General features: G+C 39.9%; 4 protein-coding genes and 1 pseudogene across 5 annotated transcripts; all 5 read right to left on the reverse strand.

Moving 5' to 3' along the window:
- Window positions 40-1,285, reverse strand: LOC104761569 (probable long-chain-alcohol O-fatty-acyltransferase 3). Its single transcript, XM_010484674.2, is given in 2 exon segments — window positions 40-983; window positions 986-1,285. Coding segments are annotated over 2 exon segments (1,008 nt in total). The 5' UTR covers window positions 1,146-1,285; the 3' UTR covers window positions 40-135.
- LOC104761570 (probable long-chain-alcohol O-fatty-acyltransferase 2) lies at window positions 1,436-2,550 on the reverse strand. Its single transcript, XM_010484675.2, has one exon. The coding sequence runs from the start codon at window positions 2,482-2,484 to the stop codon at window positions 1,456-1,458; it is 1,029 nt and encodes a 342-aa protein (XP_010482977.1). The 5' UTR covers window positions 2,485-2,550; the 3' UTR covers window positions 1,436-1,455.
- LOC104761571 lies at window positions 2,890-4,185 on the reverse strand (annotated as a pseudogene).
- On the reverse strand, window positions 4,257-6,755 carry LOC104761572 (probable long-chain-alcohol O-fatty-acyltransferase 1). Its single transcript, XM_010484677.2, has one exon. It carries the CDS (start codon window positions 5,454-5,456, stop codon window positions 4,419-4,421), a length of 1,038 nt encoding a protein of 345 aa, XP_010482979.1. The 5' UTR covers window positions 5,457-6,755; the 3' UTR covers window positions 4,257-4,418.
- LOC104761573 (protein ENHANCED DOWNY MILDEW 2-like) lies at window positions 6,852-13,441 on the reverse strand. 2 transcript variants are annotated; one of them, XM_010484678.2, is made up of 15 exons: window positions 13,421-13,441; window positions 13,210-13,311; window positions 12,857-13,101; window positions 12,687-12,776; window positions 12,013-12,597; window positions 11,856-11,915; window positions 10,040-10,127; window positions 9,861-9,962; window positions 9,676-9,768; window positions 9,298-9,339; window positions 9,041-9,151; window positions 8,862-8,933; window positions 8,639-8,757; window positions 8,481-8,544; window positions 6,852-8,369 (listed from the first exon to the last, which is right to left on the reverse strand). In XM_010484678.2, the coding sequence occupies exons 1-15, from the start codon at window positions 13,430-13,432 to the stop codon at window positions 7,032-7,034; spliced, it is 3,123 nt and encodes a 1,040-aa protein (XP_010482980.1). In that variant the 5' UTR covers window positions 13,433-13,441; the 3' UTR covers window positions 6,852-7,031. The 2 variants fall into 2 exon arrangements, with proteins under 2 accessions (XP_010482980.1, XP_010482981.1); XM_010484679.2 differs by lacking the exons at window positions 8,481-8,544; window positions 8,639-8,757; window positions 8,862-8,933; ... (3 more) ...; window positions 9,861-9,962; window positions 10,040-10,127 and adding exons at window positions 10,230-10,293; window positions 10,388-10,506; window positions 10,611-10,682; ... (2 more) ...; window positions 11,404-11,496; window positions 11,589-11,690 and having other exon boundaries at window positions 11,768-11,915.

Consider the following 13,447-nt stretch of genomic DNA (forward strand, 5'->3'; position numbering starts at 1 on the left):
ACCAAAGACGTGGAACATCTACCTAACCCACTAATCACAAAGCCTCTAAAACTCTCTTTAGTTAGTGTTATTCTAAAATTCCACAAAAGTACTACAGTAGTATGATTTAATATTCCAGCTATAGAAACACATGAATTACAAAAGCTTGCGCTTGACGAAATCAACGGGCATTAAGGCTTCTTTAGCGAGTCTCACGACCATGCCACTCCGTATAAGAGGAGGGAAAAATAACCAACCACTCGTCACAACCACAAACCCCACCGTAAGAAGCCGTGACACCATCGGACTAACTCTCCACCACCGCCGCACAATCTTCTGCTTCTTCACTGCCACTTCCGCCGCCGTGCAAACTCCATGTAACACAAAGAACCAAGTGACTTCCCCTGTAGGCATGTCACGCGTTATATAGAAGAAGATCAGCTCGTGAACCGCACCAGAGACGAGGAACGTTGCGAAAACTCCCAAGAACAAAGCCTGATCGGAGTTCATTATCCGTTTGGCAAGTCGTCGGACCGGGGTGTAAACCGCCGGCCGCAGGATTGCGGGGACCATAAGATTCCACCGGTGACCCCAGAAGTCTTGAAGAGAGGTGGCTAAGTATGGTTCATTGGACTGTGGCTCTAGATCGCACCCAAGAGTGATAAAGACCAATACTTTGACGAGCATTAAGGCAAACTCAAGCTCCAAGTATATATGCAGAGAATAGAGAACCAATAGCACAGAAGGAGATATATATTGCTTGTATTCATACATATGCAACAACACACCAAACATGGCAACTTTAATGGCGAAAACCCATTTAGGGATTTGTTCTTGAGATTTAGGGTTTTCTAGTGGCTTAATTGGGAAGCAAGTGAAGCAGATGAAACGGGAGAGAGTTAGGGGAAGTGGAGAAAGAGGACCTTGGTCGAAGGAGAAGAGTATGAGTTTGAAATTTGCGAGCCATGAGAGGAAAAATGCTATGGATCCAGAGAAGTGAACAGAGGAAAGAACAGAGGAAAAACAAGAAACAAAGCACAAACAGGAAGAACAGAGAGCAATCGAAACACACCAGATTTAATTCTTGCTGATATATAGTAACAATAAGATATCGAGATTGTTGCTGAAACCCAAACCATGATGAAGTTCTTGAGTTCTTCATCCATCTCTCTAGAATCTAGATCTTGTTTTTTCTTTTCCCAAGGCTTTTGACTTTATATGATGTGTAAATATTTTATTCGGACAAAAGTTCTCTAAATCTCAACTCTCCCAGTAGATCCGGAAGACGTCTGGTTGAAACGGCTCGTGATATAAAAAAATGCAACAAAGATATATCAATTGAAAAACTGTCTTTTTCTTTAACAAAAAAAAAAAAAAATGAATACAATAATCATTGACTTCATTGGAGTGTCCAAATTTGTAACGCATGTGACTGTTGTCGATAATAACAATGATGAGGATAAACTAGGCGTTACATTAAAATAGGGACAACTTGTTTTTAACAACGTCAGTAACCAACAAACATTCACTTATCACTCTCTTGTGCACATCATTTCTCAACACTTGAGGGTAAAACAACCAACCGGCAGTAACGAGCACAAACGCCGCAACCGCAAGACCTGAGACCGCCTTGTGCGGTGGAGGAAGCCACCTCATCCTCTTAATAGCTATCTCCGCGGAAGTTACAACTCCATGCAACAGAAAGAAGCAAGTGACTTCCCAAGTTGGAGGTTTACGGATTATATAAAAGTAAATCAGCTCATGCATTAACCCTGAGACAAGAAACGTGGCTAACATTCCAGCAGAGAAAGCCCATTGTAGACCGAGTAACGGTGCAGTAAATCTCTGAACCGGTATGTGGACGGCTGGACGGAGTACGGCTGGGACCATGAGGTTCCATCTACGGCTCCAGAAGTCTTGTAAAGAAGTGGCTAAGTAAGGTTCATTGAAGACCGGTTCGAGATCACAACCAAGAAGTGTAGAGAGCAAGGCACGGACGAAGACTAAGATAAGTTCTGCCTCAAGGTAAACATGGATGATAAAGAGAGCCAAGAAAGCGGACTGAGATAAATCACTATCATAGTTGTTACTATACACATGTAATATGAAAGAAAATATCAAAATTTTGATAGCAAGAACCCATTTAGAGATAGGTTTGTTGTAGATTCGATTTGAAGAAGGGTTTCGAATATTGGTTTTGATGGGGAAACAAGAGAAGCAGAAGAAACGGGAGAGATTTGATGGAAGTGGGCTTAGAGGTTCTTGATCAAAAGCGAAGAGAAGGAGCTTGAAATTTGCGAGCCATGTGAAGAAGAAAGATGAGATAGCGCAGAAGTGAACAGAAGAGAGGAGGAGGGGAAGAAGAAGAAAGGTGATGAAGATGGGAAGAATTGAGAGGAGACGTAGAAACCCCTTGGGGAGTTTTGCAGAGATGTAGTAACAGTAAGATGTGGAGATTAAGACAGAAATCCAAACCTTGATTAAGTTTCTCAACTCTTCTTCCATCGCTCTCTTTCTCTCTTGGTTCTGTCGGTTGCTAATTGTGTGCAGTATGCGACTTATGTAATATTTATCCAAAAAAACATGGAAAAATGTCAAAATCCATAAATGGTATTACGTTTCACATTTGTCAAGTTTGCGTCATTTCTATTTTGGTTTATTCAAAAAAAATATTTCAAATGTTGTAAAAAACCAAAAAGAGAGGATAAAAGATAAAGGGTCCATCAAGTCATTTTCTTAATGTTTGTAACAATAAAAGTCTTTCTAATGTCTTTCTAGTTTCTTCAGAATTAATATTTCGGATACTACGATTATGAATTAATAGTCACTATTATAGTTGCTCTTCATTAATCATTTGATCAACGAGTAGATGACCTATATATAAAACAAAGACGTTTCTACGATTTGACTTCTAATAAAAACAAATCACATAAACCTTTCTTTAGTGTTAGCTATAGTAACACATTCACACTCTTGAATAATAATTTAGCGATTTATCACTTACAAGTAAAAAAGCTTGTGCTTGACGAATTCAATAAACTAAAAGGCTTCGTTAGCGAGTCTCTCGATCATGCAACTCCTAATAAGAGGAGGGAAAAACAACCAACCACTCGTCACAACCACAAACCCCACCGTGAGAAGCCGTGACACCGTAGGACTCACTCTCGACCACCGCTGCACTAAACTCGTCCTCTTTACCGCCACTTCTGTAGCAGTGCAAACTCCATGTAACACAAAGAACCAAGTGACTTCCCCTGTAGGCATCTCACGCGTCATATAGAAGAAGATCAGCTCATGAACCGCACCGGAGACAAGGAACGTTGCGAGAACTCCCAAGAACAAAGCCTGATCGGAGTTCATTATCTGTTGGGCAAGTCGCCGAACCGGGGTGTAAACGGCCGGCCGAAGGATTGCGGGGACCATAAGATTCCACCGGTGACCCCAGAAGTCTTGAAGAGAAGTGGCTAAGTATGGTTCATTGGACTGTGGCTCTAGATCGCACCCAAGAGTGACAAAGACCAATACTTTGACGAGCATTAAAGCAAACTCAAGCTCCAAGTATATATGTAGAGAATAGAGAACCAGTAGCACAGTTGGAGACATATATTGTTTGTATCCATACATTTGTAACAACACACCAAACATGGCAACTTTAATGGCGAAAACCGATTTGGGGATTTGATTTTGTGGATTAGGGTTTTGTTGTGACTTGATAGGGAAGCAAGTGTAGCAGATGAATCGGAAGAGATTTGAGGGAAGTGGGACGAGGGGAACTTGATCGAAGCAGAAGAGGACGAGTTTGAAATTTGCGAGCCATGAGAGGAAAAATGCTGTAAGTTCAGAGAAGTGAACAGAGGAAAAAAACAGAGGAAGAACAAGAAAGAGAGCACAGACAGGAAGAACAGTGAGCAATCGAAAAACACCAGCTTTGATTCTAGTTGATATGTAGTAACAATAAGATTATCGAGATTATTTCTGAAACCCAAACCTTGATGAAGTTCTTGAATTCGTCCTCCATGTCTCTAGAATCTAGATCTTCTTTTTTTTTTTTTTCTCCCAATCACCGAGGGTTTGACTTGATAAAGATGTGTATTTAAAAAATAATAAGATTGAATCAAACACTTTCAGAATAGAAAATTGTGGAAACAAAATATGACAGCTACACATTGTTAACAGAGTCGGACTATTAATAAACTAGTGTTGCCTCTCTCTGCATCTCTAGATTCATCATTCGTTGGACACATTGTTTGAGGTTTACGTGTTCTTGTCTTCATGACTTTTCTTAAATTCTGCAAGCCATATTATTTAGTTTTGTTGCGCTTTAAGAACGCTTCATACTCTACACAACGTGTCTCACACTTCTATATTCGGTTTCTTTCACACATTGAAGAGAAACTAAATTTAGCCTTTGCATTGAGAAAAAAAAAAACAAAAAAGAATCATGGAGAAGTGAATAACTTGCGTTTGGCAAAGTCAATAACTGATAAACATTCACCAATCGCTCTCTCATGAACATCGTTTCTCAGTATTTGAGGGCGGAATAGCCAAACGCCCGTAAGACTAACAAACGTCAACGCTGCAAGACCAGAGACAGCCCGGTACGGTGGCCTCCACCAGTGTGTTCTCTTCACCGCTATCTCAGTGGCTGTTGCAGCACCGTGCAAGACAAAGAAACAAGTGACTTCCCAAGTTGGAGGCTGGCGGATCATGTAAAAGAAGATCAGCTCATGCATCACGCCTGAGACAAAGAACGAGGCCAAGACCCCAGCAAACGTAGCCCCGTCGGCATGGAGTAAGTGTTTGAAAAAACGCTGAACGGGGATGTGTACCGTTGAGCGTAGGACGGCTGAAACCATGAGGTTCCATCTGCGGCTCCAGAAGTCCTGTAAAGAGGTGGCTAGGTAGGGCTCATTGAACACTGGCTCGATGTCACAGCCAAGAAGAGTAGATACCACGGCTCCAACAAACACCAAGACAAGTTCCACCTCAAGGTATAAATGGAGACAATAAAGAGCCAAGACAACAAACCGAGGCAAACCATCCCTGTATTCATAGACATGTAACAAGACGCCCAAGGCCAAAAATTTGACAGCCAGGACCCATTTAGGCATAGGTTCATTCTTACAACGAAGATTCTTGATCGCATCTGGAGAAGGGGTTTGTCTGATTTTGATGGGTAAACAAGCAAAGCATATGAAACGGGAGAGTTTAGGGGGAAGTGGACACAAAGGTCCTTGATCAAAGGCAAAGAGAATAAGTCTGAAGTTTGCGAGCCATGAGAGAAACAGAGCTGAAATGGCGCAAAAATGCACACAAGAGAGTAACAGAGGAAGAAGAAGAAACAGAATGCAGATTGGAAGGATAGAGAGGAGACGAAGAACACCTTTGGAGATTTTAGATGATATGAAATAACAGTAGGATAAAGATATTAACGCATAGATCCATACCTCGATTAAGTTTCTTATGTTTTCTTCCATTTCTCAGATCTGTTGTTTGCAAATTCTGAGGAAGCACCAGTGTTTGGCGTGGTCCTGTATTAAAGAATTACAAGTTACAACAATATATATGGGGAAACGAGCTATTTACCCCTAAAAACTATCATATCGTTCTATATAGAGCCCGAACTTTAACCCCCATCTAGATATCTTTGAAAAAATAGTTCTCAACGTATATCTCCTCTAATCCGTAGTTCTAAATCTATTTCCCCGGTAAAACAAGAATTTTCATCTAATTACCCACACACGTCGGTTTGTTTGGTATACTGTTTTAAACCAACTAACTAACGAATCACTAAACCGAAATAAACCTAAACTAAAATAATTTAATTTATTTATTGAATATGTGAAAGAAATAGGAAGCCCGATGGCTTTCTTCTTCCTTCGGCTTTCTCCCTTTGATGATGGGGAACTGTGATGTGATGATGTCAGCTCTGATGATGGTGACTGCAGATCTATGTAGCAGCAGTTCCGATCTACATATCATCCATTTTGACGTGATCTGTTTCACATCTTCAAAAACTCTAATCGATTTGGCTTCTCCTCCGATCTACTAGCTTCAACCTGCCAGAGACTTGCCGATTTCGCGTCATCGTTTAACTTCCAGTTCAATTTTATCCAATTGGAAACCAAATCGATCCGAGTCAACTCGGGACAAGACAAGGCAAAGCTGTGGTAGTGTGGTTGGTTGTTCATTGGATGCAGCACTGGTTATACGACATCACCGGAAACGAAATCGAGACGTTGAAGATTCTACGGAGGCTGAAACCAAATCTGATTACGGTGGTGAAGCAATAATTGAGCTGCGACGATGTAGGAAGCTTTTTAGGAAGATTATTGGATTTGTTCGACGTGCTTGGAGATGGATTGGGTGAGGAGAGTGGAGAGAGGTTCACGGTGGAGCACCTTGTTTTGGAGACGGAGATAAGAAACATTGTGGCCTGCTTCATAATGTGGTTAATGGTGTTTGCAAAAACAGAGATGTGAATAATGTAGTGGAAATTGTTTTTGGTAATTCAGTTTTTTTCACAAAAATCTGGAATCAGAAGTGAAACAATGAAAAAGAAACGAAGAAAAAGGATCCAATTTTTTTTTTTTGGTTTTAATCAGATGAAAAACTTGACATAAGTGGTTTGGTATCGGTTTGAGCGGTTTTCTATAAGGTTTAGTTTGTTAACCAATTAAAGCGAGATCTATGGAGAAATAAGCATGGAACTTTTTTCTCACGGAGAAATAGGAATCGAACTTGTTTTTAGGAGATATCTAGATCGGGTTAAAGTTCAGACTCTATATAGAACGATATGATAGTTTTCAGGGGGAAATAGCTCGTTTTCCCCAATATATATGGTCTTGAAAGTTTAAATGACAATACAAAGCTGGCTTCCTTTTTCTTTTTGATATTATTGAATAGCCAAAAGGCCCACTAGCTCTTAGACATGAGTGGCAGAGAAAAGTTCAAGATTTCTTCTCTTCTTCCTACAATTAATTTCAGAGAGTGATACACAAAAGATCTATCAAACTACAAATGTTGCAACTACAAGGATAGTTAGTGATAGTCTAGTCATCAATCCAACCGCCAGATCGACTAATATAAGGGTAGTTTGGGTTCGGGCCAGGTGCAAAACCCCTTGGACTCCTTTCAAAGTCACTAGGTGGTGGAGGTGGAGGCGGTGGCGGTTGCAGTGGAAAGCCATGAGGATCAAAGAGATTGTGTCCACTAGGTTGCATTGGAGGCTGAGTTGGGAAAGAGCTCATCCTCTGGTAATTCATCTGATCGAAGTGAGGTGCATAACGTTGTTGCAATAGATATGTATTGTCCATCAGATTTGGAGGAGCTAACATGGGGTCCAAGTGCCCAACGTATTGCTGTGAATACTCTCTTGGACTAACCCCTCTATTGAGGTCTGAATATCCTCGGAAATCAAACTGATCCGGTATGAAAGGAGGATCCGGCATTCTGTAGCCTCCACCAAGGCCATACTTAGCAGCAAGACCATCGTCGAAATGGGATAAAGTTGCACCATGAGATGGTTCAAAAGCTTCAAATGGCTTCTGACCCGTATTTGCTGGCGATGGACGGACAGTAAAGATGTCCTCTCTAGAAGATCTTACAGAGCTTGGCCTATTCAGTGTCACTTCAGGTTTTCCAATGCCCTGCACTTTACTATCAGGTTCTCTAATATTCTTTCCCAAGTTACTTTTTGTCCTCGTTATTGTAGGCAGAGATACTTCTACAGATTCGTGAGGTCTTTGAGATGTTGTATTGGAAATTGATGTGCAGACATCATATATATCATCTGGGGATGCCCTAACAGGACTCTGCCAATCAGATGACATTTCGGGAATTTTAACTTTGATGCTCTCTTGCGCTCTATTCAACTCTCCTGGATCCTCTTCCATGTCATTGCTCTTCAAATCCACATCATTAGCATCCACGGACTTCCCAAGCTTCCTACCAGAGCAGTCTTTGGTCTTCTCCTCCTTTTCCAGCTGACTTCTCTTTGACAAGTGATCTGACTGATGTACACGTGCTATAGCTTCCCGTGTTTCGATTTTCTCAGAGAGCAAAATGTTAGTAACACACTCAGCTACCTCAATTTCATCCTGTTCCATAGGAACATCTTCGTTGTCCAATGTGGAAGGACTATCTCTAGGAATAGTAGTACACATGCCCACAAAAGCTCCAAGTGGATGCAAAGATCCGTTTGCTTCTTCTTCTACTTTCCCTAAATTTGAGCTCCCCACATCTCTAAACAAGTGGCAATGCTTTTCCGCTATTTTCTTGTGCTTGGCTGCAAAGTCGGACCGACTCCAGAGAGAAAGCGGCGGAGGAACATTGTTCCAGTCTTCCAATTGTTTGTCTTCCTCATTGACAGAACCAGGCAGGTAAAATGACTGAAAGGAATAGACAAGAAAACAAAACATTAATAGAAACTCAAGAAAGGCTCAATCTCTCAGAAAGCTAAATCAAGAGAGGGCAAACCAAAAGAAGAGCGAATGATTTACATTTCCAGATAGGAACGTTTTATCCTCCCATATGAGCACATAAGATGACTTCTTTTTATCTAACCTGTTGAGAAAAGTGAGAGATTTAACAAAAGAGGGAGAGAAGAGTCGTTAAGAAATGGTACAGAGGAGCAGATGAGATAGATGGAAACTGAAACCTTTCAGTCTCCGGAGGAACAATGAGGATGAGAATCTTTGGGCGAAACTCAAGAGCCTTAGCAATAAACTTGTTTGCAAGAGAAGCATTGACTCCAAATGGTGGATTTAGCCCCATAATCTACTCATAATGCCAAAAATATAAATAGTTGGATACAACCCAAACTATTTCAATGTCACGGGAGCTAACACAAGGTTCAGATTTAAAGGAAATTTGTATCTTACCAGCTTTGAACCTGGTTCCAACTCATCTTTGCGTACAGTCATCCAATCCTTTCTCTCAAAATTGAAACTATTCTGAAAGTAAGATAAATAATTCAATGAATATTCCTAGAAGACTGATGAATAATAGAACACACTACGATCCAGTACATGTTGTTTCCGTGTCAGTTGGAAGACCTTACCTTCGATTGAATAAGATCATAATTTTTATATAAGCATTTCTTCCCCCTTTCTTCAAGCTTCGTTTTCATCAAACAGCTGAAGTCATTAGCGCCACAACAGAAGTCGACTATCTGTTGGAAGAGATACCAGAAACCAGACATCATTGTTTATGCGCAAGAAATTGATCATAATACTAACAATATCATACTTCAGAATTGTAAGACACGTAAACAAAAAAATTAAACCCGAACAGATAACGTTTGTGAGCAAATCTCACCATATCACCATCTTCTGCATACCAATGGAGCCTATCAACAATCTGCATGACAAAGTAATAGGGTCCGATCAGGCATCAAGCTTCAGATACATGAGCTAGAGCTAGAGTTTAACAGTGTATAAAAAGCAGGTGGCAGAAAGTGTAAGCCAACAGCATAATAATCCTCACAGAAGACAGATTAAGTAAGCTAATTGAAAAGGTGTAAACAGCCTACATTTTTAAGAGTCATTTCTCCTCGACGATTATTCTTTCTCACTAGTTAACGGAAGTGTGAACCGAAATCCTTGTTACTTATAGGATGCTTAGACCTTAATTTTTTTTTTTTTGGTCAACTGCTTAGACCTTAATCTTATTTATGCTTTTAAAAGGATAGATTACCTGTTGAAGTTTTTCAGGATTAGTAAAATGACGTCCAAAGGAGGTATAGCGTGCACCATGGAGAAAAGGAGCAAGATAAACTTTGAGCTTATCCTGAAGCAAAAGAAATAAAGATCTAGAGGATTAGCAAAAAAATTAGTTGCAAGCAAAGACATATAAAAAGGATGCAGAAATAAGCTTAGGACCTTCCACTTGGCGATTTGTCTCAGAACCTCTGGCTCACAAACTGCTTTTGCATCCTCAATGTTTCCTCCTTCCTCAAGCTTTTTTAGTGCTGTTCTGACAGCCTGAAGAAACAAAATTTAAAGTCAGAAATAGAGCTAAGAGAGGCCAAATAGTGATCGGATTCAGATTTCTAGCCCACCTGAACTGAGCCCTCTACCTTCCCCATAGTGATCGTCTTGTCCACAACATTCCTTGTGGAGTTTGTGTGCATAGATTGAACTTTGAATTTNGACAAGAAAACAAAACATTAATAGAAACTCAAGAAAGGCTCAATCTCTCAGAAAGCTAAATCAAGAGAGGGCAAACCAAAAGAAGAGCGAATGATTTACATTTCCAGATAGGAACGTTTTATCCTCCCATATGAGCACATAAGATGACTTCTTTTTATCTAACCTGTTGAGAAAAGTGAGAGATTTAACAAAAGAGGGAGAGAAGAGTCGTTAAGAAATGGTACAGAGGAGCAGATGAGATAGATGGAAACTGAAACCTTTCAGTCTCCGGAGGAACAATGAGGATGAGAATCTTTGGGCGAAACTCAAGAGCCTTAGCAATAAACTTGTTTGCAAGAGAAGCATTGACTCCAAATGGTGGATTTAGCCCCATAATCTACTCATAATGCCAAAAATATAAATAGTTGGATACAACCCAAACTATTTCAATGTCACGGGAGCTAACACAAGGTTCAGATTTAAAGGAAATTTGTATCTTACCAGCTTTGAACCTGGTTCCAACTCATCTTTGCGTACAGTCATCCAATCCTTTCTCTCAAAATTGAAACTATTCTGAAAGTAAGATAAATAATTCAATGAATATTCCTAGAAGACTGATGAATAATAGAACACACTACGATCCAGTACATGTTGTTTCCGTGTCAGTTGGAAGACCTTACCTTCGATTGAATAAGATCATAATTTTTATATAAGCATTTCTTCCCCCTTTCTTCAAGCTTCGTTTTCATCAAACAGCTGAAGTCATTAGCGCCACAACAGAAGTCGACTATCTGTTGGAAGAGATACCAGAAACCAGACATCATTGTTTATGCGCAAGAAATTGATCATAATACTAACAATATCATACTTCAGAATTGTAAGACACGTAAACAAAAAAATTAAACCCGAACAGATAACGTTTGTGAGCAAATCTCACCATATCACCATCTTCTGCATACCAATGGAGCCTATCAACAATCTGCATGACAAAGTAATAGGGTCCGATCAGGCATCAAGCTTCAGATACATGAGCCAGAGTTTAACAGTGTATAAAAAGCAGGTGGCAGAAAGTGTAAGCCAACAGCATAATAATCCTCACAGAAGACAGATTAAGTAAGCTAATTGAAAAGGTGTAAACAGCCTACATTTTTAAGAGTCATTTCTCCTTGACGATTATTAAGTGTGAACCGAAATCCTTTTTACTTATAGGATGCTTAGACCTTAAATCTTTTTTTTTTTTGTGGTCAACTGCTTAGACCTTAATCTTATTAATGCTTTTAAGAGGATAGATTACCTGTTGAAGTTTTTCAGGATTAGTAAAATGACGTCCAAAGGAGGTATAGCGTGCACCATGGATAAAAGGAGCAAGATAAACTTTGAGCTTATCCTGAAGCAAAAGAAATAAAGATCTAGAGGATTAGCAAAAAAATTAGTTGCAAGCAAAGACATATAAAAAGGATGCAGAAATAAGCTTAGGACCTTCCACTTGGAGATTTGTCTCAGAACCTCTGGCTCACAAACTGCTTTAGCATCCTCGATGTTTCCTCCTTCCTCAAGCTTTTTTAGTGCTGTTCTGACAGCCTGAAGAAACAAAATTTAAAGTCAGAAATAGAGCTAAGAGAGGCCAAATAGTGATCGGATTCAGATTTCTAGCCCACCTGAACTGAGCCCTCTACCTTCCCCATAGTGATCGTCTTGTCCACAACATTCCTTGTGGAGTTTGTGTGCATAGATTGAACTTTGAATTTCTTTAAAATAGTACCCATAGTTATTTCTTCAGTAGCTCTTTTCATTACCGCCAAGAGCCTACATTGGCAAAAATAGATACGATGTAAAAAATTTACTAATAGGTCCTAAATAGATTTTTAAGGGAAACTGGAATTTTAAACAATAAAATACTAACCTCCTTTGAGAGTCGTTGTCCAATGCATGAATTTCACTTCCTGGCTCCTTGGAGGCAATTGAGTCAGTCTTATGGTGCTTGCTATCAACTGGATCCACGCGCCCAGGCTTTACTATGTTAGGTTCCTGAACGTAATTAAACAACCGCTCACCCAGAGAAACCTTGCTTTTACCAACTTCACGTGCCTCTTTGACTCCCAGCTTGTTTTTGCCAGCTTCACGGGGATCTTCCATCATCTTCTGGGATTTCTGTGGAACCACTTTATACTTTATCGATGGATCAACATCATTTCGCTTTCTCAAATGGTCTGGTACAGATGACACTAATCTTTGCTTCTTTGTTGAGACACCATCTTTTGATGAAGGAAACGAACTTCTACAGGATTTAACAGAAGCTGTTCCACAAGTATCTTGTAAGGCAGGATCCTTACAAGGATCCTTAACCTGAGGTCTCTCTCTATCTCGTGCCACATGTGATTCTAGTATTCTTTTTCTTTCTTTTATGAAGGCCTTCTTCTCTTCGGTGAAAGGAAACTTTACATGGTTTCTAACTGGTGTCAGGAGTTCTTCATCTATCTCATGTTCTCTAGGCAAGGGAAATCATTCAAATGGATGTCTCAAGGTAAGTATACTTATAAATTTACACAGAAAGATACACCATATAAAAAATCTTACTGGCAATATATGAGTACACGGTTGTGCAAGAGTCCATCCCATGCCCTAGTAAATATATCCTCGTCCTCAATATCTTCAAAAGAAATTTCCCTACAAAACAACAAGACAGTAATTCAAATAGAGCTCTGAGATAGCAATAAAAAAAGAATGACAAGTGAATGGAGGTATACCGCGGCAGGCATTTTCTGTGGTAGGACTTTGGACATCGCCGGCAAACAGCAAATTGCAAATTAGAGTCTGTCTTAACCTCTCCGTTTTCACAGACACTGCATTTGTGCAATGGGCATGTAAACTCTCCTGCAATGATTTGTCTCTCTAGTGCTTCAGACTCTTCTTTATTTCCTAAACGTAGCCGTCTTGTGACACAACGAGGATGATAAAAGTAGCCGCAGGTGGCTGACACGCATTGGAAAACCTAAGAACAGGTTTAAAACACAAAGCTCATCCAAGTTAGATGACAGTCACCATTATCAACAAAACACGTCTGAACAGAATTCAACATATAAGATCAATAATTTCATACCTCTGCAGCCCCAGCAGAATTATCAGAAGAGCCAAGGTTCTTGCAAATGAAGCATTGATGTATCTTATGCTCACAGTTTGGGCAAAAGTATTTCTGAATTGCCTGGAAAACAGTCCATAAACAACATTAACATTAACCCCATGCCTACTCAAGAAAACGAAGACGCTCAGAAATATTCAGAACTCATGAGAAAATAATATAAGTTACATACTTCCACTTGCATCTTGGTGAAGCCAAG

The sequence above is a fragment of the Camelina sativa genome, chromosome 18 (assembly GCF_000633955.1).
Source record: "Camelina sativa cultivar DH55 chromosome 18, Cs, whole genome shotgun sequence".
Taxonomy (NCBI): Eukaryota; Viridiplantae; Streptophyta; class Magnoliopsida; order Brassicales; family Brassicaceae; genus Camelina; species Camelina sativa.

What these genes read in the sequence shown, in the direction of transcription:
- LOC104761572 (XM_010484677.2), bottom strand. Translation starts at nt 5,456, where the DNA reads ATGGAAGAAAACATAAGAAACTTAATCGAGGTATGGATCTATGCGTTA.
- LOC104761573 (XM_010484678.2), bottom strand. An exon ending in ATTCTGCTGGGGCTGCAGAG is followed by an intron (nt 13,102 to 13,209) that starts GTATGAAATTAT and finishes ACCTGTTCTTAG; the next exon opens with GTTTTCCAATGCGTGTCAGC. An exon ending in AAACGTTCCTATCTGGAAAT is followed by an intron (nt 8,370 to 8,480) that starts GTAAATCATTCG and finishes TATTCCTTTCAG; the next exon opens with TCATTTTACCTGCCTGGTTC.
- LOC104761570 (XM_010484675.2), bottom strand. Translation starts at nt 2,484, where the DNA reads ATGGAAGAAGAGTTGAGAAACTTAATCAAGGTTTGGATTTCTGTCTTA.